The sequence below is a fragment of the Bos javanicus genome, chromosome 4 (assembly GCF_032452875.1).
Source record: "Bos javanicus breed banteng chromosome 4, ARS-OSU_banteng_1.0, whole genome shotgun sequence".
Lineage (NCBI taxonomy): Eukaryota > Metazoa > Chordata > Mammalia > Artiodactyla > Bovidae > Bos > Bos javanicus.
Genome location: NC_083871.1, coordinates 30893552 through 30920082, shown reverse-complemented (window position 1 = coordinate 30920082; position 26531 = coordinate 30893552). Strand labels below are relative to the sequence as shown.

Genomic DNA, 26531 nt, shown 5'->3' with positions numbered 1-26531 from the left:
ACACACACACACACACACACACACACAGACACACACACGCACCCTTAGAGAATCACTAGATGATATACCCTTCTAGTATCTTTTAGCTCTGAAATTATGAAATGCTCTCTGATACTATGGACACAAGAGGAATTAAAACTTTCCACTGGATGAGGAAGCAGTCTAATTTTTTAAAGTATTTTATAATGTAAAGAGTAGAGAAACAATTATAAGCAAGAGATTTTTAAAGATTACCCATGAATCAAATTTTTTTTTTAATTCGACTACTATTTTTTTAATTTGACTACTATTTTTTGAGGATCATTCTTGCTTCTACCCAGTTCTCTACTTTCCAAAAGTCCTCCCTCAGCCTGCGTTTCCATGGAAACCAAAAGGTAAGATACAAAGAAAGTACTACACATGTGCACCTTGTATTAGAAGCTATCTTAAATCTCTGAAGAAAAGGAGGGTATTAAACAAAACAGAATCCACTAACAACCTGTCCTGTGATCGTATTTAAGTTATTTCTAGAGCTCCTTTGCCATTTAGGATAGAAAATCACCTGGCCTTTGTTACCATAAAAGTCCTCTCTGAAAAAAGAGGAATAAATTTATCTCTAACTGGATTTATTCATTCCTCATTGATCTAATAAAACTTGAAAAGTGAAAGCGATAGTTTTGCTCAGTTGTGTCTGACTCTTTGCAACCCCATGGACTATAGCCTGCCAGGCTCCTCTGTCCATGGGATTCTCCAGGCAAGAACACTGGAGTGGGTTGCCATTCCCTTCTCCAGGGGATCTTCCCAACCCAGGGATCAAATCCGGGTCTCCTGCATTGCAGGCAGAGAGCCACCAGAGAAACCCCAATAAAACCTACCACATGGCAATAATTCTCATTGACTCTATTTTTTCATGCTACATACCTGGTCAATGAAGAGATTACAAAACTCTTGCAATAAAACTATGACCCGAGCAGGGGTATTATAAAACTTGGAATGACTCCAGATCAGACAGATGGTATGAAATAACGGGGCAATTAATACACCGGTCTGTGGGAATTCCGTCTCCTGCAGACACTGAATGTGTCTCCTCAGGGGTCTCAGGTAAAGTTCCACATCTTGGGCTTCGAGCAGAGCTGAAAGGAAACCACCATTAATGTGAGGCAGTCTCTTCTATCTAAATTCACTTCACAAGTTCAAGACAACAATGCAAAACAACATGGTTATACTTAAATGTTGCCTCTTTTTAGATTATTTATCCTACAATTGACACATGACAGGTTAGGAAAAGCTTCACATACTGTCTGGCTGTAAGAACCCTTCAAAAGAGCCCGGGCATATTCACCCTTACAGCACAAGTAAATTGTGACTGAAGACTCACAAGCTTCATCAGCAGAATGTTAATTCCTCCTAGGTACTTGCTACCAGCACAATTTAATCATTTATTGTTTCATTCTTCTATCCTATGAGAGTAACTTATACAAGGACTGAAAATTTTTCTATCACATTATTATTCAAAATGTACCTATTGAAATTTTTAAGCATGGGTGATGAAAATATTCTAGACACAGAGGTAATAGTTACAGGATACTGTGAATACACTAAATGCCACTGAACTGCACTCTTTAAAATTTTATGTTATGTGAATTTTATCTCAAATTTAAAATTGTTAAACGTATCATATTGATGTTTGGTAGAAACCAACAAAACACTGTAAAGCAATTATCCTTCAATTAAAAATAAATTTTAAAAAATTGTTAAGCATGGTAGGAATAAGGTATATTTTTTAAAGCTACATGAAAAAAATTTAAATAGTTAACTATTATTAATTACTGCTTAATCTAATTCAAATTTTCTCTTAAAACTGGCCCTTTTGACGGCCCTAAATAGATTTCCATCAGACTCCATTTTACTCCTGAGGCTACAAATACTTTTGCTTAACTGAAAGGCATCTCCTATGAAAGTAGGATATGAAGGAAACTAAATTCTTGTTTTCTTACAGTACAAAATACTCCTGTAAGAGATTAAAAACAAAATAACCTGCTACACTTTTTTTTTTTTTTTTTGGCTGTCAGAATCAGATATCTACCCACCCATAGTACTCTACTTGACAAGTAACTCATATATCTGTCCATCTAATAATAAAGACCTGGGAAGAAAGAGAGGGTCCAGGAACCATTTTTGTCCCAGTTGCATTTATGTTCTGAAATGAATGTGTTTTCAATATTAATTTCAAAATCAAATAACTGCATGTAATAGGTAAAGTGCCCTTAAAATGTGATAAGCCTATCTAGTGACTTTACAGAGCCTCCAGTAAATCTTCTAACTCTAACTAACAATGGCTTTGGGCCACTTGCTGTACTCAAAGTGTTTTTTCCCCTGAATCTCTAGGCTGTATACTCATAAGGCTCCAAGGATCCCTGGGATTTATTCCTGCAGACCTTGTATCCAAAGAAAATGTTAAATCTTACTAACAGAAAACACCAGCAGCAGCTTCTATTAATGGAGGGTACACTTACTGTGTGCCTAGTACTTTGTACTTGTTTAGTTGCTAAGTCATGTCAGACTCTTTAACCGCCCCATGGACTGTAGCCCACCCAGGCTCCTCTGTCCATGGGATCTCCCAGGCAGGAATACTGGATTGCCATATCCTTTCCCGGGAGATCTTTCCAAACCAGGAATCGAACCCATGTCCCCTGTATTTCCTGCATTGGCAGGCGGACACTTTACCACTGAGCCACCAGGGAAGCCTGGTACTTTGTACACTATGTATTAAATCTTCAGTCCAGTGGTTCTCAGCCAGAGGAGGTCTTCCCCACTGAGGGTCATCTAGCAATGTCTTACGTTTTTTTGTCATAATGGGCATGGGGGTAGTGGGTAGACTCCAGCAATGCTGCTAAATAGGCTGCAATGCTTAGGGCGGTTCCCCACAACAAAGAATTATCCTCCCCAAAGTGTCAGTGGTGACAAGGTTGCAAAACAGTGTTTCAATCTTTGCAACAATTTGCAAACAAAGTTTTAATATGCCAATTTGGCCATGGAAACCAGAGACTCGGCAAAAAGCTGTACTGAGTGAATCTGGGGCAGAAACTCAGATCTAACTCCCTGTTTGAAAAGAGGCCTTAAGACAACAGTTTATGGAGAAAAGCCTAAAGAGTTAGCATAACTTTCTCAAAGTAAATGTTAAGTATTTTCTAACCTTCCATGTATTACACATTAAAAATTTAAAAATAATTTTCTAATGTCAGAAACAAAATCAGGAGTTCCCTGGTGGTCTGGAGGTCAGGACTCTGTGCTTTCACTGCCGGGGGTCCGGATTCAGTCTCTGGTCTGGGAACCAACATCCCACAAGCTGTGCACATAGCCAAAAAAAAAACAAAACAAAACCCAGCTATTGGGCCATGCTATCTTACAATTTTATCATTTAAAACTTTAGAATCATGGGTCATATCCATATTTGCTTACACATGCCTAAAGAAACATGAACAGAAATAAAAAAAACTATGGAGAGGGTTACTGGTTGAGACTGAAACTGGGTACTGAAAAGATAAGGAGAATTTGCACTTTTATATTTTAAATTATAAATACCATCTTTTAATTTCTGGCTTTAAACAATGTGCTTGTATTATCTGTTGGAAACTCAACAAACAAACCCTCCTCTCTGTGTGTTAAATCTTCAATGATGATTTTGCATTCTTAGGAGTTAAATAAATGGTGGAACTTAAGCAAATTCGGAGATTCTACTGATGAATAACTGGACTAATTGCAGCCCAACTGTTGATTAGAAAATCTCCATGCTGGGCATTCAATGACTTGCTGATAAATACCAAAAGCCTTTCCCCTCCACACAGGCACTCTCACTGAAAGTTCACTCTAGATCCTCTTTAGTAAGTACTTAAATGGTTTACTAAGAGCTGAATAAACCGCAGACGATTAAGATGGATTTACCATTAGGAGAGTCAAGTGCAATCATTTCATGAGCATACTAAGGGTAGGAGGCTGAGCAAACAGGCAGGAGTCAGATCAGGAGGGACCACTGATCCAGGCCAAGGAACACAAGTCTTACCATTTTTCACAGCCATGAAAATGTCCTTCAATGTTGGAAAATAGCTGCTTTGCTTATTTTTCAGGATCTTAACCATTTTGAGGACAATACGAGTCTGAAGCTAAATTGAAATATATATAATACCTAGATTAATGACTAAATAAATGCATTCTGCAAAAAATATTTAAATTATATTCCATTAATGCACAATACACACAGTATTTAATACTCAAAGATGTACCTGGTTTCACGTTGAAAATAATTTTTAAAATTAACATTTTTTCCTTAAGCTTGTATTTTATTTTACATTTATGTCTTTGACTTTTTAAAAAACCTAAATTACATTTTATTATATATGTAAGATAATAAATTTTCATATAGAATCTGTTTCAAAAAAATCTCTAAGAGATAGGTGAACAAGTGAATGAATGTCTTAGTTTTTAGAACATTAAATTGAATAAACTTCTAAGGCAAACACTAGCAGAGGAACCAGTTAGTTCTTCCAAAGTTGCATCTCTCCACTAAGCAAAGCCTACTCCTTTCCCAAATCAATTATATCAACTAGATTAATTAAATCATAAAAATCTTCAACATTTCCCTTGGGAACTACACTTCCTATGCCACAAAGTGTTTCCAATTACTCACATGCTGTCAAAATATTTTCAAAAAGGCAAGTTCACCTTTAATACCCATTAATTTTAAGAATGCATACTATAGAGAATTTTACAGTAAGAATTGAGTAAGTCATTCAAAGACAGTGTGTTAAACCTTTAAAGTTATTGGAAATCACTGGTTTGGGGCATCAAATTCAACAAGTGACTTTGCTAATTCAATTGACAAGCAATTTCTAGGGCTCTCTACTTACTTGATCATAAATGCATGATAGGTTCTCTCTTCTCATCATCCAGAAATCCAGTTCAGTTTGAGGATTTGAGTGAAGACCATTTAGCAAAGGCTGCACTGAATCTTTCTCTATGATTTCTTGGATTTGATGTGACCATTTAATAACCACTGATTCAATTGCATGGAGTACTCTCCTTTCATTTGGCTCCAGTCTGCAAACACTGAAATGATTAATAATATAATACAAAAATGAATGATTTCATCCGACTAAGGACAGGACTTAGTATTTTAATGTTTTTTTTATTTTTAAAATATGCTGTCATTACAATAATATTTTAAAAATATTGCTAACACGGGGGTGTTACAGGGGTGTGATATTAAGTAGGTATATCACCTCTCCATTTTGACATCTTGTGTAAACTGTATCATTACGTACTTGGTCTCTGAATATTTCTGATCCAGGTCAATGTTTCCTGCAATAGTGGGAATTGGTAGAAGAGTTCTTCTCAACATTTTGCCCCTAAAAATATGCATTTTACTTTTCAAGACTTCTATATGATGTTCCATGTCTTGTGAAATAAAGCATGACCAGGATTTATGGTTGTTCTTATTAGAAATAATTGGCACTAAAATCTAGAAAAAGAAAAACATTTTAAGCAGAAAAATTAATTAATTTACAGACAACGTATTCCTTCAAAGATTTTCTTGTTACACAAGATCAGAAACTAAACCACTCAATTTCAACTTCATAATGTCCTCCTGTGACATCAAATCTACAGATGACAAAGTCAGTGACCATTTAGATTTAATCAATTAGATAAATTCTTTCAAAGTGGAAGTACTATACTGCTTGTTCATTCATTTACATATTTATCAAACATTTATGGAGGCTCCCAGTAACTCAGATCCTGTATGAAATAAGCAAAATCATGTCAAGTAAGTAAACTGCTTTCTTAATGCAAATTGAACACATTGGCAGGTGTACTAATGGAAAAAATCTTCTTGAATCACATGGCAAAAGCAAATTCATCTTGTCCAGCTCTGAGGGCCATCCCAGTGGATTAAATTTTAATAGAAAGATATTTATTAAATTATATGAACCTTTTTTGGAACTCCTTCCACCATTAAGGTGGGAATATCAATGAAACTATATGTGTGGGAAACCTCCAAAATTATTTTTTGTGTTCCCAAAGTACAGCATATGTTAAGTAATTATAGTTTGTTGAGTTGGTGAAGTTAGTCTCTTGCTTCCTCACTCTTTTCCAATATGTACTAATTGTAAACATTTTTTTCTGACACAATCTGTCTAGACTTTCAGTGTTAACCATAAATTTTCCATTAGCTAAAATGCTTAGAAAACACCCTTCCTTTTTAAAGTTCATTTTGAGAACACAATCTTCTAGTTAACTACAAACAAACTGAAAATTCATTTCATTTTCCAATGGGGATAAAACAAATATTTCCAAATTGTATTATATTTTCCTGCTTTGTACCCACCACTTCTTGAGCTAGGAGATTAGTAAGAAATAGTGTGTCTTTCAGTGGCAACAATCTAAATGCCCATCCACAGATGAATGGATAAAGATGTGTATATACAATGGAATGCTACTCAGCCATAGAAAAGAATGAAATAAAGCCATTTGCAACATGAATGGACCTAGAGATTATCATACTAAGTGAATTAAGTCAGAAAGAGAAAGACAAATGCCATATAGTATTACTTATATGTGGAATCCAAAATATAAGGCAAACCAACTTATGTATGAAACAGAAATAGACTCCCAGGCAGAGAACAGACTTGTGGTTGCCAAGGGGGAGGAGGGCTGGGGAAGAAGGTACTGGGAGCCAGAGACCAGCAGATGTCAACTATTACATAAAGGATGCATAAGCAATTAAGTCCTACTGTACAGCACAGGGAACTACACTCAATATCCTGAGATAAACCATAATGGGAAAGAATGTATATATCTGAATCTTGCTCTCTCTATATATCTGAATTTGCTCTATAGCAGAAACTAATACAACACTATAAATCAACTATACTTCAATAAAAACAAAAAAAATACTAGTGTGTCGAGCTCTGTCGGTCAGAACTGCCATGAGAGGCACATTTTCCTGTCATGTGGAAAACATGGGAAAAACACCCATCTCTGACTGGGAGGGGTATTAGGGAAGACTCGCCAGGAAAGTTGATACTTGGTTTAAATCTTAAAGATGAACGAGTAGGGCTGAACACGGATGCAAAACCACTGAAGGCTAAAGGAGTACATTGCTTCTGAGAAAGTTCCAGTCTGGCCTGCCTGAAACTGGAGCCAGCACCCCTAAGGAGAGGCCCTGTGAGGAAAGCGGGGGCGGGGCATGAAGAGCTTTGGAAGACTTAGGCTTGTTGGGCTGCCCATGCACTGACCCACTGAACAACTGCTTTCTAGATTAAATTCCAAGTATCAACAGCTTTTCTAAAAGTCAGGGATAGGGATAATTCTGGTTCTTCAACATTTCCAGTTTACTGTTTCAAACTTTCGCTCTATTTACTGTTCTGTGACAAGACCAACTTCTTTTAAAATTAAGTATTTGTGTCATAAGCTATAGATAAAACTGTTACGCAATTCTGAGCCACATGCTTTGTAGAGCAGTTAAGCAGAGGGCTCGAGTATCTCCATGAACATCATTTCAAACAAGTTGACCTGGGATGTGCTCTGTAGTGAAAATAAACCTTGTTAGCTTGTTAGCAACAAGCATATACAAAGGAATTCAATTAATCTGGGGTTTTGTTTTTAGCTGGAAGTTTTTTGTCTAGGTTTTATGCTTTATAAGAAAAATCCCCAAACTTTCTCTGAACCAAAATAATTTGGACATGTTTACTAGCGGATATACAATTACATGTAAAAAAGTCTCTGCTGGCATTCTCAATGGCAACCCACTCCTTTACTCTTGCCTGGCAAATCCCACAGACGGAGGAGCCTGGTGGGCTGCAGTCCATGGGGTAGTGAAGAGTTGGACATGACTGAGCGACTTCACTTTCACTTTTCACTTTCATGTACTGGAGAAGGAAATGGCAACCCACTCCAGTGTTCTTGCCTGGAGACTCCCAGGGACAGTGGAGCCCGGTGGGCTGCCGTCTATGGGGTCACACAGAGTCAGACACGACTGAGGCAACTTAGCAGCAGCAGCATTCTCTTTACTCACTTTGTCCTTTTTTGAAACATGGCATCTTCTTTTTAACAACAGTTCTTAAATCAGTAGAGAGTATTACCTGGTCAACAATTTCAAAATACAGAAGTCTAGGCCTCTGCTAGACTTCTTAAATTGAAATATATAGGAATGTGGTCCAGATACTGATTGCAAGTACCAAATCATACTTTTCATTCTGGCTTGAGAAACATTTACAGTTATTGTTTCTTTCAAGATATGGGTCAACATAATACTTAAAGAAATAACTGCATGACATTTTTAATACTTTTGCTAAATTATATAATATAGTTAAAATAATAGCATATAGGGACACATGATAGTATTGAACAGTAGATCAGGAGTAAAATTTTGCACACATTAGATCTGAGATGTCTATTTCACAGCAAATGTAATAGACATTTCAGATCTAACGTGGGCAGTGGAAGTCCAAGGTTAAAGTTCAGGAGAGAGATCAGGGCTGGGAAGAGAATTCTGGGAGAGCCTAGCATATCAACATAAATTACTGTTTATCAGTGTATATCTGTGTCGAACTTCAAAGACTATACAACATTGAATATAAATGAGAGTATATTAGGTCATGAAATGAGAAAAAAATAAATATGAAGTCATAAATGACTTTTTCTCATCTCCTGTTTAAACACCTGGTCCATCCCTTTATTTTACTCCAGTGTAAGAACAACAACACTGGAAAATTCCCTCAACACTTTTCAATCCAATCACTACTTCAGTAACATAGTCCCTCTTTGGTCCTTGATTGAGTCACCAATTCACCAATCCTTTCATTAAATGTTTTTCTTCTTGTGTACCAGAAAGTACCCAGAAAGATAGTAGTTAATTAGTTTAGAATGCAATGGCCCATTTGATTTCAAACTTTTAAATGAAATCTGTCCTAATAAAAACCTTCAGAGAACACGCATAACCACCATCATCTTTCAAAAATAAATACATGGATGCGGGTTTGACAACTGGCCTTGGTGGCAACACCTGGATGAAAAAGTTGCAGGGTGTTAAGTTTTCTAATCAGCCTTTCCAGCTTTATTCCTCACCACCCTCCAGCTCTTCTTCCCCAATCTAACTGCAGTAATGTACTTTGTTTTTAAAAATGCAATCCCCATTTCCTCACCTTTGGGCCTTTGCACTGCTTCTTACTTCCTCCCTTCTCCATACCTAGTTACTGCTCCTTGTCCTTCAACAAACAATTTATCAAATAATTTACAATGATTTACCTTCAATAAATAATTTACCATACAACCGTGGATGCTTTTGAGAGTAAAAACAATAAGAATTAGCAGATGTCATCCGATCTGTAACAGAGGAGACTGGAACCAACTCAGGCAAATCAAGACCTATAACCTATTGAGACTTCCTACCTTCCCTGACAACTCTGTAAGATGTCGCAGCATCCTGCTGAAACCACAATGCCCACCACGCTGTATCCCTGTTTGTTCAGCTGCCTGCCTCCCTAGTTAGACTGCATGCTTTCTGAGGGCAGAAATGTCATCACTAACTGCCAGGTATGTCCTGTCAGTGGTACCAAGTAGATATTAAAAAAGTATTGACTAAAGGAACAAACGACAACTGTGGGCTTGTTAGCATACAAATTCCAAGTGAAAAGCCCAAAGGGACACTTGGGAATTTGTATGGTAATAGGACCACGGTTGTCATAAATGTCAAAAAAATTCAAATGGAAGTATCCTGTTTATTTAACTTATATGCAGAGTACATCATGAGAAACGCTGGACTGGAAGAAACACAAGCTGGAATCAAGATTGCCAGGAGAAATATCAATAACCTCAGATACGGAGATGATACCACTCTTATGGCAGAAAGTGAAGAGGAACTCAAAAGCCTCCTGATGAAAGTGAAAGTGGAGAGTGAAAAAGTTGGCTTAAAGCTCAACATTCAGAAAACAAAGATCATGGCATCCGGTCCCATCACTTCATGGGAAATAGATGGGGAAACAGTGGAAACAGTGTCAGACTTTATTTTTTGGGGCTCCAAAATCATTGCAGATGGTGACTGCAGCCATGAAATTAAAAGACGCTTACTCCTTGGAAGGAAAGTTATGACCAACTTGGATAGCATATTCAAAAGCAGAGATATTACTTTGCCAACAAAGGTCCGTCTAGTCAAGGCTATGGTTTTTCCTGTGGTCATGTATGGATGTGAGAGTTGGACTGTGAAGAAGGCTGAGCGCCGAAGAATTGATGCTTTTTAACTGTGGTGTTGGAGAAGACTCTTGAGAGTCCCTTGGACTGCAAGGAGATCCAACCAGTCCATTCTGAAGGAGATCAGCCCTGGGATTTCTTTGGAGGGAATGATGCTAAAGCTGAAACTCCAGTACTTTGGCCACCTCATGTGAAGAGTTGACTCATTGGAAAAGACTCTGATGCTGGGAGGGATTGGGGGCAGGAGGAGAAGGGGACGACAGAGGATGAGATGGCTGGATGGCATCACTGACTCAAGGGACATGAACTCCGGGAGTTGGTGATGGACAGGGAGGCCTGGCGTGCTGCGATTCATGGGGTTGCAAAGAGTCGGACACAACTGAGCGACCGATCTGATCTGATCTGATCAGAGGTCATACACCAAATGCTTTTCCTCTATAAAAATACCTTGAAGCTCCATTGTTTTGTCTCTTAGAAGAGGATATCTTTAGCCCTTCTTTAACTTTTGTTCATTTAGCAAGTACTTACTTAACTGTTACTATGTGTCAAGCAGAACTTGGGGGTTTGGGACTCATCCCTGGTGGCTCAACTGGTAAAGAACCTGCCTGCCAATACAGAAGACACAAGACTCGTGGGTTCAGTTCCTGGGTTGGGAAGATTCCCTAGAGAAAGAAATGGCAACCCACTCCAGTATTCTTGCCTGGAGAATAGGAGCCTGGCAGGCTATGGCCCATGGGCTCGCAGAGACTTAGATATGCCTGAGTACGCAAGCACACAGTGAGGAAAGATTAAGAGCTGCGACGAGGGTAAGGCAAGTAAGGCAGTCACCATGGAACAAAACATAAGAGGCCACAAAAGAACCCCACAAACAGCAACAACTTGATTTGTTGTTTAGTCACTAAATTGTGTCCGAATCTGCGACCTCATGGACTAGAGCCTGCCAGCCTCCTCTTTTTCATGGGGTTTTCCAGGCAAGAATCCTGGAAAGGGTTGCCATTTCCTTCTCCAGGGGATCTTCCCAACCCAGGGAGAGAACCTGAGTCTCCTGCATTCCAGGTGGATTCTTCACCCCTGAGTTACCAGGAAAGCTCAACAACTCAATAAGATGAATCATATTTTAAAATACTTTTTAAATAAAAATTAATCCAAAACTGATAAACAAAATAGACACTTTTTAATAAAGACGAGTGTTACTGACATTTTGCCTTAGGCTCCAACATGACATGGCATTGTTAGTGATCCTATTTTTAAAGTTATTTACTTGCATTACTTTTTATTTTTTAAAACATTGCCTTAGGGAATCCCCCGGTACTCAGTGGTTAAGACTCCATGCTTTCACTGCTAGCACCTGAGTTCAATCCCTGCTCAGGGAACTAAGATTTTTTAAGTCTTGTGGTGCAGCCAAAGAAAAAAACAAAACACACAAAAACTGCCTTAAACTATTATTCATCTTGATTAATGAGTTGTTTTTGTTTCTCCTCACCTCCCTGGAAGTTCTCTTGAGCTGGGGGCCTCACTTGCCTGACCCTAGGTCCAGGCCCTTCAAAGATCCTTGTTTAGCTGGAGGGCGGCTTCATAAACAAGAGATATTTGAGCAAAAAGACTTAAGGCATGAATGGGCTGGCTGAGTGGATTCTGGGGAAGAGGAAGAAACAGCAAGAGCAAAGGCCCCAGGGCAACAGTGTGCCTGAAATAATTAAGGAACCACCCCAAGGAGGCCAGGAGTTAGCAATTGAAATAAGTCGAGAGGTCACAGGGAGGTCAGACCACAGAGAATTTGGACTCTGGTCAGGCCTTAGGGCCCCTTCATTCCGAATTTAAGTCTTGTCCACAAAGAAACCCAAGGGACAAGTGTGAAGTCCTCACTTTTTTCGTCCCAATGCTCAAATCCTCAAGCATATTTAAATAAATTAGAATCTTCCCAAACCAGCTCCACCCATGAGGTTCTGAATGTTTTTTGTTTTCTATAGATATACTCACGGACAGTTTACTCTTCCACTTGAACTTCTCAGAGGGCTATGCAGAGAAAGGTCAGAGAAACTGGAAAGGGTTTTATATCTTTTGTCACAGATGGTAGAGAAAGCATTCCAATAAGGAGTGCAGCTTTGCACTTCTTTTTTTTTTTTTTAGCTTTGCACTTCTAAGTCCAGTTGATGGCAGCCTGGATTCCCATGACCAAAGGTTATTTACACTCCATGTGAAACCCTTTCATCAGATTCAGTTCAGTAAAAATCTCCTGAACACCTGTGACATAACAAAAACTGTCTCAAATGCTTAAGATAGAAAACTCTCTTCCTAGTGTCTTCTGGAAATCAACTAACACTATAGAAACTCAATAGAGAGAAACCATGGTAGAAGTAAAGTTGGGGGAGAGAAGCCCTAGCTAATCCAGAGACGGAAAGAAAATACTTCTCAAGAAGAAAGCAGAAGAGCCTCAGGAAGTAGAAGAGGTGTGAAAGACGGAGGCTGATAAATCTTCAGTAATAAATACATACGTTGGCAATTACTCCTACATTAAATATCGGTCTTGGCAAGACTGTTTTGATTACTGAGACCTAGTTTAGTGATACTAACCCAGTTTCCCCCCAGTTTGGTGTGCATTAGAATCACCTTGACTTCCCCGGTAGCTCAGATGGTAAAAGAATGCCGGCAACCTGAGTTGGATTCTTCAGTCGGGAAAATCCCCTGGAGAAGGGAATGACAACCTACTCCAATATTCTTGCCTGGAGAATTCCATGGACAAAGGAGCCTTTTACAGTCCATGGGGGCTCGAAAAGAGTTGAACACGACTGAGTGATTAACACAACCCCACACAGACACAGAATCACCTGAGAATCTTTTACCACTACTGCAGCCTGGCTCCCACCCCAAGACATTCTTATTTAATTGGTATTATGTGTCACCTGGGCAGAGTTACATTAGCTCCCCAGGTGATGCTAATCCAGCAAACTTTGAAAACCACTGCTCTGGCTCTTCCAAATTCAGTCATTTTGTATCTTATTCCTCAAAGCTGGTTTGTGAACAAACAGCATCAGCTCCACTACAGACCTACCGCACCAGTTTGCCTTTACCAAAATCCCTAAGTGGTTCTTAGGAACATTAGAGCGCCAGTAACATGGGTTTGGAGAGGAGTTCTCTGGTTGAAGGGGAGAGAAAAGGAATTTCAAGGCACTCATTCCTAATACTTTGTTTCTGTTATCTTTTTCCATTATCTCACACAAGTGCACTTAGAAACAAACAGGAATCTTAAAAACTGATAACACACTTTTTCAAAATGTATATCTATCTTTACTCTGAACAGGAAGTTTAATACTTTAGCTAAGTGCAGAAGCCTATTTCAGATGCTTTTTAATTTCCTTTCATTATTTAGAAAGAAAGAGGTAAAGGATGATCCTACAAATTACCACCTGTTGAATGTCAGCATCAGTATCAGCTCATTTCAGGAACAGTCTAAATGCTATCATTTTCCATCCACCTGGCTAATGAGATGACCAGCTGCTACATTCTTTTTAATAGCCAGTTATCCTGAATTAATTTCAAGTGTCATGAAGATAAATTAAATATTAAAATATTAAGCTAGACCAGTACCTCGTCTAGGAAAGCAGTTACGTGTCCAAGAGATGAGGCAGGTAACTCTCCAAATAAAACTATCTGACAGAAGTCATTTACTCCAATGTTTTCAGTAGTCTTCTTGGCAATATAAACAAGTTTATGTTTTACATCTCTTGGAATCTGAAACAAGAGCAAATAATTATTTTAAGTCTACAATGTAGTTTCCATGTTAACAAGCAAGATGTACTACATCTAACTTGTAACTGGATTGCAAGCATGAGAAAGAAATCTGGCATCCTGCCTACCTTTATAAACAAGATTGTTCCACTGCTCTGTAAAGTGTATACAGTTTTCTTTGTTCTTTTATAACGCTAATTTCACAGTATTATTGGTGTGGAATATCACCTTTCAGAAGATCCTTATATACTATAAAGTCTCAAAATTAACAACAAATACAGGGAGAAATTAGAAATGTTTCCATCTGAGCAAAGGTTATTCTTTTGTATAACCTTTTCCTATTACAAATAAGCCCAACTGAGATAAAGACCAAGAGGTTACATTTGATTACTATCCTCAGAGCAAAAAACCAGATGTGTTTAATCAAGATATTCTAGCATTTTCATGACTACCAAGTCATTTCTTCAGGTATCATGACTATTTAACCTAATACTACAGCGTTCTCTTTGTCTACTCTGACACTTTTAAAAACTAAACCAGGAGAGTAGCAAAACAAACAAAATTCGGAACTCGTAAAACTCTAAGGTAAAACTCCAGTTATTTTTTCTTCTCTGGGATTCCATTATAATCGACCACATCTAGCGATGATGGTACCACTTTACGTTAACAGCAAAGCATCTCAAGACTATAAATCTGGCTCCAATTTGTACTCTAGAAGTACAAATGCTGTATTCGTAGAAGTACAAATACTGAACTCGTTAACGTTCAAGTGTACTAGAAGTCAAATTGAAATAGGGAAAAGAAGCACTGTCCTGAGCGCAGACTGCTGGCAATTCTTTTTTTTTTTTTTTAAGACTAAGTATCAATATTATTCCCTGAGATGAAGTGTGGTTGACAGGCAGCCTGAGCCATGACAAGCTTTTTGGGCTCTACCAAACACCACTTGTGGCTCCAGAGTGATCCAAGAACGATTTAAAGTCAAGTTATCTGGCAGAGAGAATTCACCTTGAGCCTAACAACCAGGCAGCTAAAGAAGCGCGGTTTTTGCAGGCTCAAAGGCTGACCTTCTAGAAAACTAACCAACAGCCGCTCAACAGCAGGGTGGACGCACCTGGGGGATTCTGTGGACTCCGGGGGCAGGCACTTGAGATAAGTTATTTATTTTAAAGAGCCCTAATACATGTCCCGAAGGAACCCAAGGAGGTGCGACTGGCCAGTCCCGTCCGGGTGTCCGTCAGGCAGGACGCGAGGTGTGGCCGGGTCCCCTCACCACTTACCTGTTGGGACGCCTCGAGCTGCCCCTCAGTGGTGACGCTGAACAGAAGGCAGCAGGCTGGGCTGGGGCTCTCCAGAAACTCCCCCAGAACCTGCCGGTTGTCTTCACTCTCCAAATGCTGGCTCCATTTCTCTTCCGGGAGGCCCAGTAACTGCTCCAGGCGGCAGCCGACGAAGCGCACCCGCGCGTCCTGGGCAAAACTCCGCGCTCTCCTGGCCGCCGCCACCTCCTCGTCTTCGTCTTCCTCCTCCAATTCCACCAGAACCGCCGCCTCCGGGCCGGCGCCCGGGGCGAGGCGAAGAATCGGAGCTTCTCGGGCTGCCACCTGGGCTGCCATCCAGTATGTCGAGTAGGCGCGGGACCGGCCGGCTCGTCGTGCGCGTCCCTCCCCAGCCCCGGGTAGGCTGGGCCACCTCCACACGCGCGCCCCGGGAGGCGCCCACCTCCTCCAGCGATCACTGCGAGCGCGGCCGCTTGTCCCACACCTGCTCCCACTTGGCCTCCCGCGTCTGCTCTCGGAGCTGCAGCGCAGCGGGACGGAGTTCCGGAGGGTCTTTAGCAGTGCGTCCCGTTTCCAAGGGAACGGCGTCCCCGCCCCGGCCCGCTGAGGGCGGAGAGAGCACCTAGCAGAGCGGCTTTCCGCAGGGGAGGGGCTTGCCCTCCACCGGTGTGAGCCACTCGGTGGCCTCTCCGCTGCCTTCTGGCTCCCTGGCATACAGGACATCTCCGTGGGGGCTCCCAGGGAGGGAGTCCAGTATTGATTAATTGCTGTGTTTTGAGCAATGCTGCCGTGTGCTGAACACCATGCTAAGTCCATCCTCTTGATTATTTTAATACCTGGAAAGGCAGGGCTTCAATTGGTCAGCTTATCTAATGAGCAAAGAAATAAGTCTCAAAGTGACTAAGCAACAAGGAGATGATGGATTCATGTCTTGCGCCCAGGGCTTTAAATTCACCTTGCCCTCAGTGGTTAGGTGATTCCAGAAAAGAACCAACACTGCAATTCAGCTTTCTTAGTTGTGGGAATCCCAAGATCTAGGTATTCAAAATCCTGATTCCAAACTTCACCTGCCACTTACAGGGATGTTAATACACACAGTGAAAGAATGAATGACGCTCTTTGGAAATGTCAAAGTGCTCTGAAATATATAATTATTATTCAGTCCAAGAGTAAAAGGTCACAGGAGAAAAGTTCCAGATTAGTAGCAGTCTCCCTGATGTTGAAATGGGATTTCAGTACAGTTTGTTAATGACATTTGTTAAGAGTGAAGGAGCCAGAATTTTGAGAGGCAGTCCTTGAGTTAAAACTTTTTTAGTCCTTTCCATTTGTTAATTGTTCATTTCAAAATAAAAACTTCAAACTTCGTGTTTCCCAAGGAAATATGAGTGAGTGTTGCTCTTAATAATCCATTGATAAATAGGTTGTTTCCAGCCAGACTTGGTGCCTCAACGGTTTTTTTTTTTTCTTCTTCAGGATATCTGCTGTGTCTGATAACCACTGTAGGTTTTTCTAGTTGTATCATCAGAATCTTGAATGCACACAGGCTCCTGGAAAGTCTTTATAATGACTTCAAACTTCACAGCTGCTTTGTACTGGCCAGGGCAATCCTTAGGGTACCCAGTAGCTACTAAGAAAGCCTAGAAATTACTGAAAATATTGTATGATGCTTCTTAGTCTTTCCTCTCATCCCTATGTTCTTCTACCTTTGCATCCTCTACCACAGGGAAACAGGAATTCTGTAAATAAAAGAGTTGAATTAAATTCAAGTGGAAAACCACTTTAAAATTCAGTAGAAAATTTGAACTCATAATGCTATTTAACTACACTTTTCAAAAAGGTACAAGTGTAACTTACAGAATGAAAACACATCAAAGATGTCTTAACTTATTAATGAGGAAATTGAAAAAATGGTAAAGTTGGTTCCAGGAGAATCAAAGAAAAAAAGATTCACAGGCAGCAGAGACTGTTGAAATAAGGTTGTTAGATTAGATACAGTACTCCTTACTGTCCTACAGAGCAATATAATCATGACTTTTATCTTAGGCTTTTAACAAAATAATTTGTATATTTCAAAAATAATTTACATCTGTAATGAAAAAAAAAATCTGTGGTTAACTGTGATTAACAGAAAGCCCAAGTAATAGTGGCAAACAATAAAAATATTTATAACCTCACCCAAGAAGTCTAGTTGCAGAAAAGCCATGGGTTGGTTAACAAAATGACTGGGATGAAACTGTTGTCTCTCTTTTCTGTGGTCTCCAGTTATTCTCCTGTCACGAATGCTAAGTGGTAGTGATGGTTTCTAGCATTCCTTGTAGGTGACGATGCAAGAAAAGAGAGCGTCTTCATTTTTGAGTAAAGAAAACTTTCTGAAGCCATTCAGAAGATGTTCTCTTTCATCTGATTTGCCAGTATTTCATTATGTCTGTATCTAAACTTTGTGTTTGTCCCATCAAGATCCACCTCCAGCCTCCTCTTAAGGATATGTCCACTAGGAGGAGCCTGAGCAAAATCTGGATTCTGCTAGTGAAGAAAGAGAGGAAAAAAATGTCCATTTGGTAGTCAACCAAGACAGGAATGGATGTCCTTTTTTCCTCAGATGCCCCTATATACGTATAAATTATTGGAAGTATCACTTTACACTAACACAATTCCCCAAGAATTATGAAGACTTTACTTTTTTTTGCCCCCTAACTGTGGCTAAACATTAAAAGAACTTTATTCTAGGAGAAGCCCATGACTTAGGGCAACTTGAGATTTTGGAAGGGGATAAAGGAAAACAGGGTAAAAATTGAGAAAACTATGTGACTTGAGGAATTTTACTGTCTGGATTTTCAGAGATATCAAGACAGAAACAGGTGAGTAAAGGACAAATATAATGGGGAGCCGCTGTTGAGGCCGTCGGATATGTGCCATGTTCAAGGGTGGGGGCAGAGAAGAGACATGCAAATCACAGACAGGAATATCAACTCATAAGGTCAAGGCCATTCAAAACATAAAAAAAAAAACAAAAAAAACCACTAGTTAAGTTACAGTTTCTTACCATTGTTCCTTTTGATTGAAAAGGGCGGGGTAGGGAGGGAGGTGGGAGGGATGTTCAAGTGGGAGGGGACATGGGTTAACCTATGGCTGATACATGTTGATGTTTGGTAGAAACCAACACAATACTGTAAAGCAATTATCCTTCAATTAAAAATAAAACAAACAAACAAAAAGCCTAAAGCATCTTTGCAAAGTCCAAGCATGAATTTAGGAGTTCAACAGGCAAATGTAGTAGAAAACCAGAGGATTTGCAGGAAAGCATAATTTTGTAACATCTAAAATTCTGAGGTGTACAAGAAATGACTGACAGAAGTAAGTAAGCAAACAACGAGAACCACAGAGCATTCTTGAGAGGAAATTCTTGCCAGACTGAAGTGTGATCTCTTCCAGTACCTGCATAAGGTACTCTACCTTGCCTTATGGTTATTTGTGCAGTTTTCTTAGTTTTCCTTATTAGCAACTAAGCCCTTTGAAGGTAGGTGCTATCAGGGACTGTGACATTTATCTATTTTACCCCCTGTAGCGTCTAGCATAGAACCTCCAGCAATTCCATTGTTCAAATATTTGTTGAATTGAAATAAGCACTTCAAAATAAAATGCCAGCAAGGGAAGGACTTCTGTAACCCAAACAATTTCACTCAGGTAAAAGGTGAGAGCCTCTGATGGGAGAAGGGAAAAATGAATTTGTAAAAAGAGAGATTCATTGATTCATTTAATTAAAGGAACAAGAAAGAAGTTTTCTGGGAGCCCTAGTTCCCTAGAAGGAAGAGGATATAGAGATTAAATAAATTCAACAAAAGAATATGAGAGTTAAGTTGGAGGGAGTATAAGCACAATTATTTCTAAATAATTCCTATATCATATCAAACACATTATTATTTCTATTCCTGTTTGTTAAACCTTTCTTTGAAATCAGAAATGAAGAGAAAGCTCAAAGAAAGTGCTCAGAGTTGGGCATAGGTGGGGATTAAATGAGAGTTGGTGATCCCTCCCTTTTGGAGGGAGCACACACATAGCCTTACATTTGTCTAGTGCTCCACAGTTTACAAAGCCCTTTTATGGGTGATATTTAGTGGAGAGAGATTTGAGGAGGACAACAGTGGGTTTATATCAGGTAAATCCCCCTCTTAACTTTTCTATTTACATTGTGGATGTACCCACTGTAACGCTGCTAAAGCTTTCTTCCTAAACCAGTAAGTGCTGTTTGCATTCTTGCTTTTCATCCCAAATACATGTCTGTAGTCCTAATATGCTAGAAGTGAGTTGTTCCAGGACGTAGAATATCACATATAACTGGTAATTATCCCCAAATTTCCAAAGATTAACATACCCTAATTTTATGTCCCAATTCTATCAGCACCAAGAAGCCCCTACCGCTTTCCCAGCAGTTCCAGCCCCTTACAAAGAGGGCACTCTGTGGTTGCTTGGGCTGGGAAAGGTTAGAATTAATAAAACATCCTTCGAATGCACACCGACAGTTCTTTACCTGTGGCCATCCAAACCCTTAGCTTCTCATGTAAACAGAGGATACAAATCATCTCCTGGGAACTTCAACAGTTTGGTCCTAAAAGGGTCAACAAAACTACAATTGGCAAAATCAAGGTGTTAGGGAAAAGAGGGGATTGATGGAAGCAGAAAGGAAATAAAACAAATCTTAAAGCGTAGTTCATACATTATGTGATGCACCTTTTCCCACATTTTAACATCTACGCAGGTGGAGTCCATCTTACACTTGTGTCTGCCAAAAGCTGTATCAGTTGTTGTTACTATTGCCCATACATCTGCAACAAGACTTGCACAATGGAATACTGTCAGCACAGAAGAAATTCCTGGAGATAACAGGAAACCATTCTTTGAAGAAATGCTACGTCCTTAATACTCTTCATGTCACAGTAGAAATCTTCCTGTCTAGTGTTCATATTCAGTTAGGACACCAGTATAGCCACACTGGTTATTAAAATACCAATTCCACGCTGGAAGGCAAATAGCCACTCTGATTCCCCATCCCCCTACTCCCCAGCATCCAGCAACTGAAGGGGTAATGCCAGGGAGTTGGGGTGGAGGGGGGTGGGGTGTGGAATGGAGAAACAAGGAGGGACTCTGGGACGTTCCTCCAATACTATGTCTAGCATCCCTTCTGACTGATGGGTGCTGTGCTGTGTCTGTTATTAAAATGTCTGACTGTCATCTCTGTATAATAATAAGAAACTAATTATTCTTATATTGTTTAAATGGAATGAACTGAACTTGGAATAGGGTAACTCTTAGTTTGATATCTAAATATGTCTAAATTTTGATTGGGTGTTGTGGATTCTCGAGAACAAAGCAATGTCCTGTGGATTCACAATCTTGGAGTATTTTAGACCAAGTTATAGCTCACCCAGAGCCAGACATCCTGGAATGCGAAGTCAAGCGGGCTTTAGGAGGTATCACTATGAACAAAGCTGTTGGAGGTGATGGAATGCCAGTTGAGCTGTTTCAAATCCTAAAAGATGATGCTGTGAAACTGTTGCACTCAATATGCCAGCAAATTTGGAAAACCCAGCAGGGGCCACAGGACAGGAAAAGGTCAATTTCATTCCAATCCCAGAGTAAGGCAATGCCAAAGAATGCTCAAACTACTGCACAATTGCACTCATCTCACATGCTAGCAAAGAAATGCTCAAAATTCTCCAAGCCAGGGTTCCATAGTACATGACTGTGAACTTCCAGATGTTCAAGGTGGATTTAGAAAAGGCAGAGGAACCAGAGATCAAATTGCCAACATCTGTTGGATCATTGAAAAAGCAAGAGGGTTCCAGAAAAATATCTACTTCTGCTTTATTGACAACACCAAAGCCTTTGACTCTATGGACGACAACAAACTGGAAAATTCAAGACATGGGAATACCAGACCACTTGACCTGCTTCTTGAGAAATCTGTATGCAGGTCAGGAAGCAACAGTTAGAACTGGACAAGGAACAACAGACTGGTTCCAAATAGGAAAAGGAGTACGTCAAGGCTGTATATTGTCACCCTGCTTATTTAACTTCTATGCAGAGTACATCATGAGAAACGCTGGACTGGAAGAAGCACAAGCTGGAATCAAGATTGCTGAGAGAAATATCAATAACCTCAGATATGCAGATGATACCACCGTTATGGCAGAAAGCGAAGAAGAACTAAAGAGCCTCTTGATAAAAGTGAAAGAGGAGAGTGAAAAAGTTGGTTTAAAACTCAACATTCAGAAAATGAAGATCATGGCATCCAGCCCCATCACTTCATGGCGAATAGATGGGGAAACAATGGAAACATTGGCTGACTTTATTTTTTTTGGACTCCAAAATCACTGCAGATGGTGACTGCAGCCATGAAATTAAAAGATGCTTGCTCCTTGGAAGAAAAGCTATGACCAACTTCAACAGCATTTTAAAAAGCAGAGACATTACTTTGCCAACAAAGGTCCGTCTAGTCAAAGCTATGGTTTTTCCAGTAGTCATGTATGGATGTGAGAGTTGGACTATAGAGAAAGCTGAGCACCGAAGAACTGATGCTTTTGAACGTCGTATTGGAGAAGTCTCTTGAGAGTGCCTTGGACTGCATGGAGATCCAACCAGTCCATCCTCAAGAAAATCAATACTGAATATTCATTGGAAGGACTGATGCTGAAGCTGAAACTCCAATACTTTGGTCACCTGATGTGAAGAACTGACTCATTTTAAAAGACCCTGATACTGGGAAAGATTGAAGGTGGGAGGACAAGGGGATGACAGAGGATGAGATGGTTGGATGGCATCACCAACTCGATGGATGTGAGTTTGAGCAAGCTCTGGGAGTTGGTGATGGACAGGGAGGCCCGGCGTGCTACAGTCCATGGGGTCGCAAAGAGTCAGACACGACTGAGCGACTGAACTGAACTGAACTGACAGCTCACGTACAAAACAAAAAGAAAAAAAAAACAAAAACAACAGAGAGTTATTTGATATTTTTAGAGAGACCACAATTACTTTGAGGGTATTCGGAACAATGCCAGAGTTAAAAGACATTTTATATTTAGTAAGAAGCATAAATATTCGAATCACAAGTCTAATCAGTATTTCTATTAGAACAAAATATATAAATTGAAGGCAGATATTTTATTTAAATGTATTCACTAGTGATTACCACATCTTTTCTCACTGCATCAATTCTTCAGAGAATTTGTTATGATCATGGATTTTAATAAGGATAACACTTAAAAGAAAATATTTTAAAACCTTTTTGTAAACAAGGTATATTTTTCCTAAAAATATAGAACAGTATATCTTAGATCTGCAAAATGATCAGTTTAATAAAATTCTCTAGGCAGGTTCACCCTTTCTCTTTTCCTATTTTATGTCAAAGTCTACATAACAATTGGACCCAAGAATAAAAATATTCCCAATTACTTATCTAATTGGACACATTTACAGAGACTACTTTTTTCCCTCTTTATATTATTACTTTAAATATATATATTTTATTGAAATATAGTTGACTTACAATGCTTCAGGTGCACAGCAAAGTGATTCAGCTATACAGATACACATATATTATTTTTGAAAATATTATCCATCATAAGTTATCACAAGATATTGACTCTAGTTCCCTGTGCTATACAGTAAACCTTTGTTGCTTGCTGCATATCTATTTTTTAATTAGAAATCTAGGGTTCTATTCCTACTAAGTCAAACTAGTGGGATCAAAATGTCATAATTTTTTTAGTTAAGGAAAAATTCATGTTTTCTAAAATATTTATATATTATACATATATATATATGTATACAAAAGCTTTTCTACTACACTTGATGAAGGCTTGAGAAAGAACATAAAAAAAAAAAAGAGAAATTGGACAACATAAACTAAATGGAATGCGAGCACTGAATATAAAATAGGGTGAACCAAACTAGATAAAGTACAAGACTATCATATAGTCCAGTTGTTTTTAAACATGACTACTCATTAGAAACATCTGGAGTTCTGGAGGAAAAAAGCAATATCTGAGCATTTGTAGTTCTCAAAACATTTCAAAATACTTCTGACATTCATCTGATTTTAAAAAGTGATGACAGGTTTTTCTATTAGATCCTGGTTTGGGTGATATTTTGATATTGGTGATATTTTGATAGTTTGGGCTTCTCTAGTGCTTCAGTTGGTAAAGAAATCACCTGAAATTCAGGAAACCCAGGTTTGATTCCTGGGTGGGGAAGATCCCCTGGAGAAGGGAATGGCAACCCACTCCATTCTTGCCTGAATTCCATGGACAGAGGGGTCTGGTGGACTACGATAGCCCATAGGGTCACAGAGAGTCAGACACAACTGAGTGACTAACACTTTTGGTAGTATAGAGGTTCTATTATTTTTCTGTTGACCAATCATGAGACAATGGTATTAAGTAATAGTTACCTAATCACAATAGTAAAAGATGTTTATCAGTTTTCACAATCAATAGCCAGACAAAAAACAAAAGATAATTACAACTGCAAGTCATAGTGGGAACATGACTAATAATATAAAATAATTACATACAATTTTAGGGGGGTCAAGCAGAGTGATATGACGAGAGGAAGTGCACACATGCACATGTTTTCATCCACCCAGTTAGTCTCTTTTGGTTGGTACATTTAATCCATTTACATTTAAGGTAACTATGGATATGTTAGGTAGGTAGAATAGAGAAAAGGAGTCCAAAATGGCAGTGGCTAAAGGACAAGGAAGGTCCAAGGACCAGAGTGAAGACTTAAGGCAGAACAAACAGAACAAACAGCACTCCTGGCTAAGCCCAATTTGCATAGGGCAGGCCCAGGTGGAGGAAAAAAACATATAAAAGGATGAGCCAAAGCGCTTTCTCTCGGACTCGCTCTCCTGCGTGCGTGCGCTCTTTTCTCTCTCTTTCTCTCTCTCTCCTATCTTCTAAATACAATAGAGCTGTAACACTGATTTGCCTAAGAGCTGTAGCACAGTTTGTCCAAGACCCAAGAGCTGTGAAGCGCCGAGGGCTTTAATGTCCGTCGCTCCAAATCTTTGTTGTGACGAGACAAAGAACCAAGGAATATACACTCGCGTGACAGATACATATGATCCTACTACTGTTTTCTTAATTGTTTTATTTACTGTAGGTCTTTTCCTTTTCTTGTGTTCCTTACCTGAAGAAGTTCCTTTAGCATTTGTTGTAAAGCTTGTTTGGTGTGCTGAATTCTCTTAACTTCTGCTTGTCTGGAAAGCTTTTGATTTCTCCATCAAATCTGGAGAGTCTTGCTGGGTAGAGTATTCTTGGTTGTAGGTCCTTCCCTTTCATCACTTTAAATATATTATGCCATTCCCCTCTGGCTTATAGAGTTTCTGTTGAGAAATCAGCTGATAGCCTGATGGGAGTTTCCTTGTAAGTTATTTGTCACTTTTCTCTTGTTGCTTTTAATATTTTATCTGTCTTTAATTTTTGTCGGTTTGATTTCTGTGTGTCTTGTTGTGCTCCTCCTTGGGTTTATCCTGCCTGGGACTCTCTGTGCTTCCTGGACTTGGTTGACTATTTCCTTTCCCATGTTTGGGAAGTTTTCAGGTATTATCTCTTCAAATATTTTCTCAGGTCCTTTCTCTCTTCTCCTTCTGGGACTCCTATAATGCAAATGTTGGTGTGCTTAATGTTGTTCCAGAGGTCTCTTAGGCTCTCTTCATTCTTTTTTCTATATTCTATTTTGTGGCAGTTATTTCCACCATTCTGCCCTCCAGGTCATTTATCTGTTCTTCTGCCTCAGTTATTCTGCTATTGATTCCTTCTAGTATATTATTCATCTCTGTTTCTTTGTTCTTTAGTTCTTCTAGGTCTTCAGTAAACATTTCTTGCATCTTCTCAATCTTTGCCTCCATTCTTTTCCCATGATTCTGGGACATTTTCACTATCATTATTTTGAATTATTTTTCTGGAAGGTTGCCTATCTCCACTTCATTTTGTTGTTTTTCTTGGATTTTTATCTTGTCCCATCATCTGGGACATAACTTTCTGCTTTGTCATCCTAATTAACTTTCTGTAATATGGTTTTTGTTTTAACCACTGTGAGACTGTGTCTCGTTTCTTTTGTCTGTCCCCTGATGGATGAGTCTAAGAGGCTCCTGTAAGCTTCTTAATGGGAGGGACTGTTGATGGGAAAAACTGAGTCTTGCTCTAGTGGGCAGAGTCTTGTTCAGTAAAGCTTTAATCCAATTATCTGCTGATGGGTGAGGTTGTACTCTCTGCCTGGTAGTTGTTTGGCCTGAGGTGACCCAGCCCTGGGGTCTACAAGCTTTATGGTAGGATTAATGGTGAATTCCAAGAGGGTTTACATCAAGGGAAACCTTCCAGTGCTCCCTGCCCCCCACCAACCCACACCTCCACAGCAGGCCCTCCACTAGCAGGTAGTTTTGGTTCAGTCTCCTGTGGGGTCACTGCTCCCCTCCTCTGGGTCTTGGTGTGTGCAAAATTTTGTATGTGCCCTCTAAAACTGGAGTCTCAGTTTCCTTCTCTGGAAAGCCTATAATCAAATCCTTCTGGTCCTCAAAGCCAGATTCCTTGGGAATTTCCAGTCCTTTTGTTGGATCTACAGACTGGGAAGCCTGATGTGGGGTTCAGAACCTTCACAAGAGTGTGAGAACTTCTTTGGTATTACTGTTCTCCAGTCTGTAGGTCACCCACCTGCTGGGTATGGGATTTGATTCATCGTGATGGCATCCCCTCCTACCATCTCACTGCGGCTTCTTCTTTGTCTTGGACATGGGGCACCTTTTTTTTTTTTTTTGGTGAGTTCCAGCATCCTCCTGTCAATCATTGTTCAACAGCTAGTTGCAGTTTTGGTGCTCTCACAGGAAGAGATGAGTGCACGTCCTTCTCCTCTGCCATCTTGAACCAGAAGCTCCCCTTTTGTTTTATTAACTTGTCTGATAAATATTTTTAAGCATACATGACCTACAACACTATGTTAGTTCTGTATGCACAACACACTAATTTGATATTTCTATATGTAAAGAAAGATCAGTGCTTACAAAGATTTTTAATACAAACTGATGTCCCCAGTACAATTGGTATTACCAACTGTAATTGGTAATTACAATTAGTACCAATATTGGTATTACCAATACCAATACAAATTGGTATTTTGAAAAACAAAACCGGAAAATAAATGAAAACCTGAAGCTCTTTCCATAGGACCCACAACCTGTACAAATCATGATTTACTCCATAAAGATGAGAATTAAAGGTTATATATCATCATCAGAATAGGGCTTAA

The 26531-nt window shown here is 39.4% G+C and overlaps 1 protein-coding gene across 3 annotated transcripts in view; it reads right to left on the bottom strand.

The window, feature by feature from the left end:
- The window catches only part of DNAH11 (dynein axonemal heavy chain 11), a 364495-nt gene extending 348666 nt beyond the window's left edge, over positions 1 to 15829 (bottom strand). Inside the window, exons 1-6 of one of the 3 annotated variants that reach the window (XM_061413683.1) lie at positions 15231 to 15829; positions 13813 to 13956; positions 5301 to 5497; positions 4887 to 5085; positions 4043 to 4142; positions 901 to 1112 (exon numbers count right to left, since the gene is read on the bottom strand). In XM_061413683.1, coding sequence (XP_061269667.1) covers positions 901 to 1112; positions 4043 to 4142; positions 4887 to 5085; positions 5301 to 5497; positions 13813 to 13956; positions 15231 to 15566 — 1188 coding nt within the window. In that variant the 5' untranslated portion in view covers positions 15567 to 15829. The remainder of the gene's footprint in view (positions 1 to 900; positions 1113 to 4042; positions 4143 to 4886; positions 5086 to 5300; positions 5498 to 13812; positions 13957 to 15230) is intronic. The other 2 variants (XM_061413682.1, XM_061413681.1) reach the window with 2 other exon arrangements.
- Positions 15830 to 26531: the final 10702 nt, after the last annotated feature.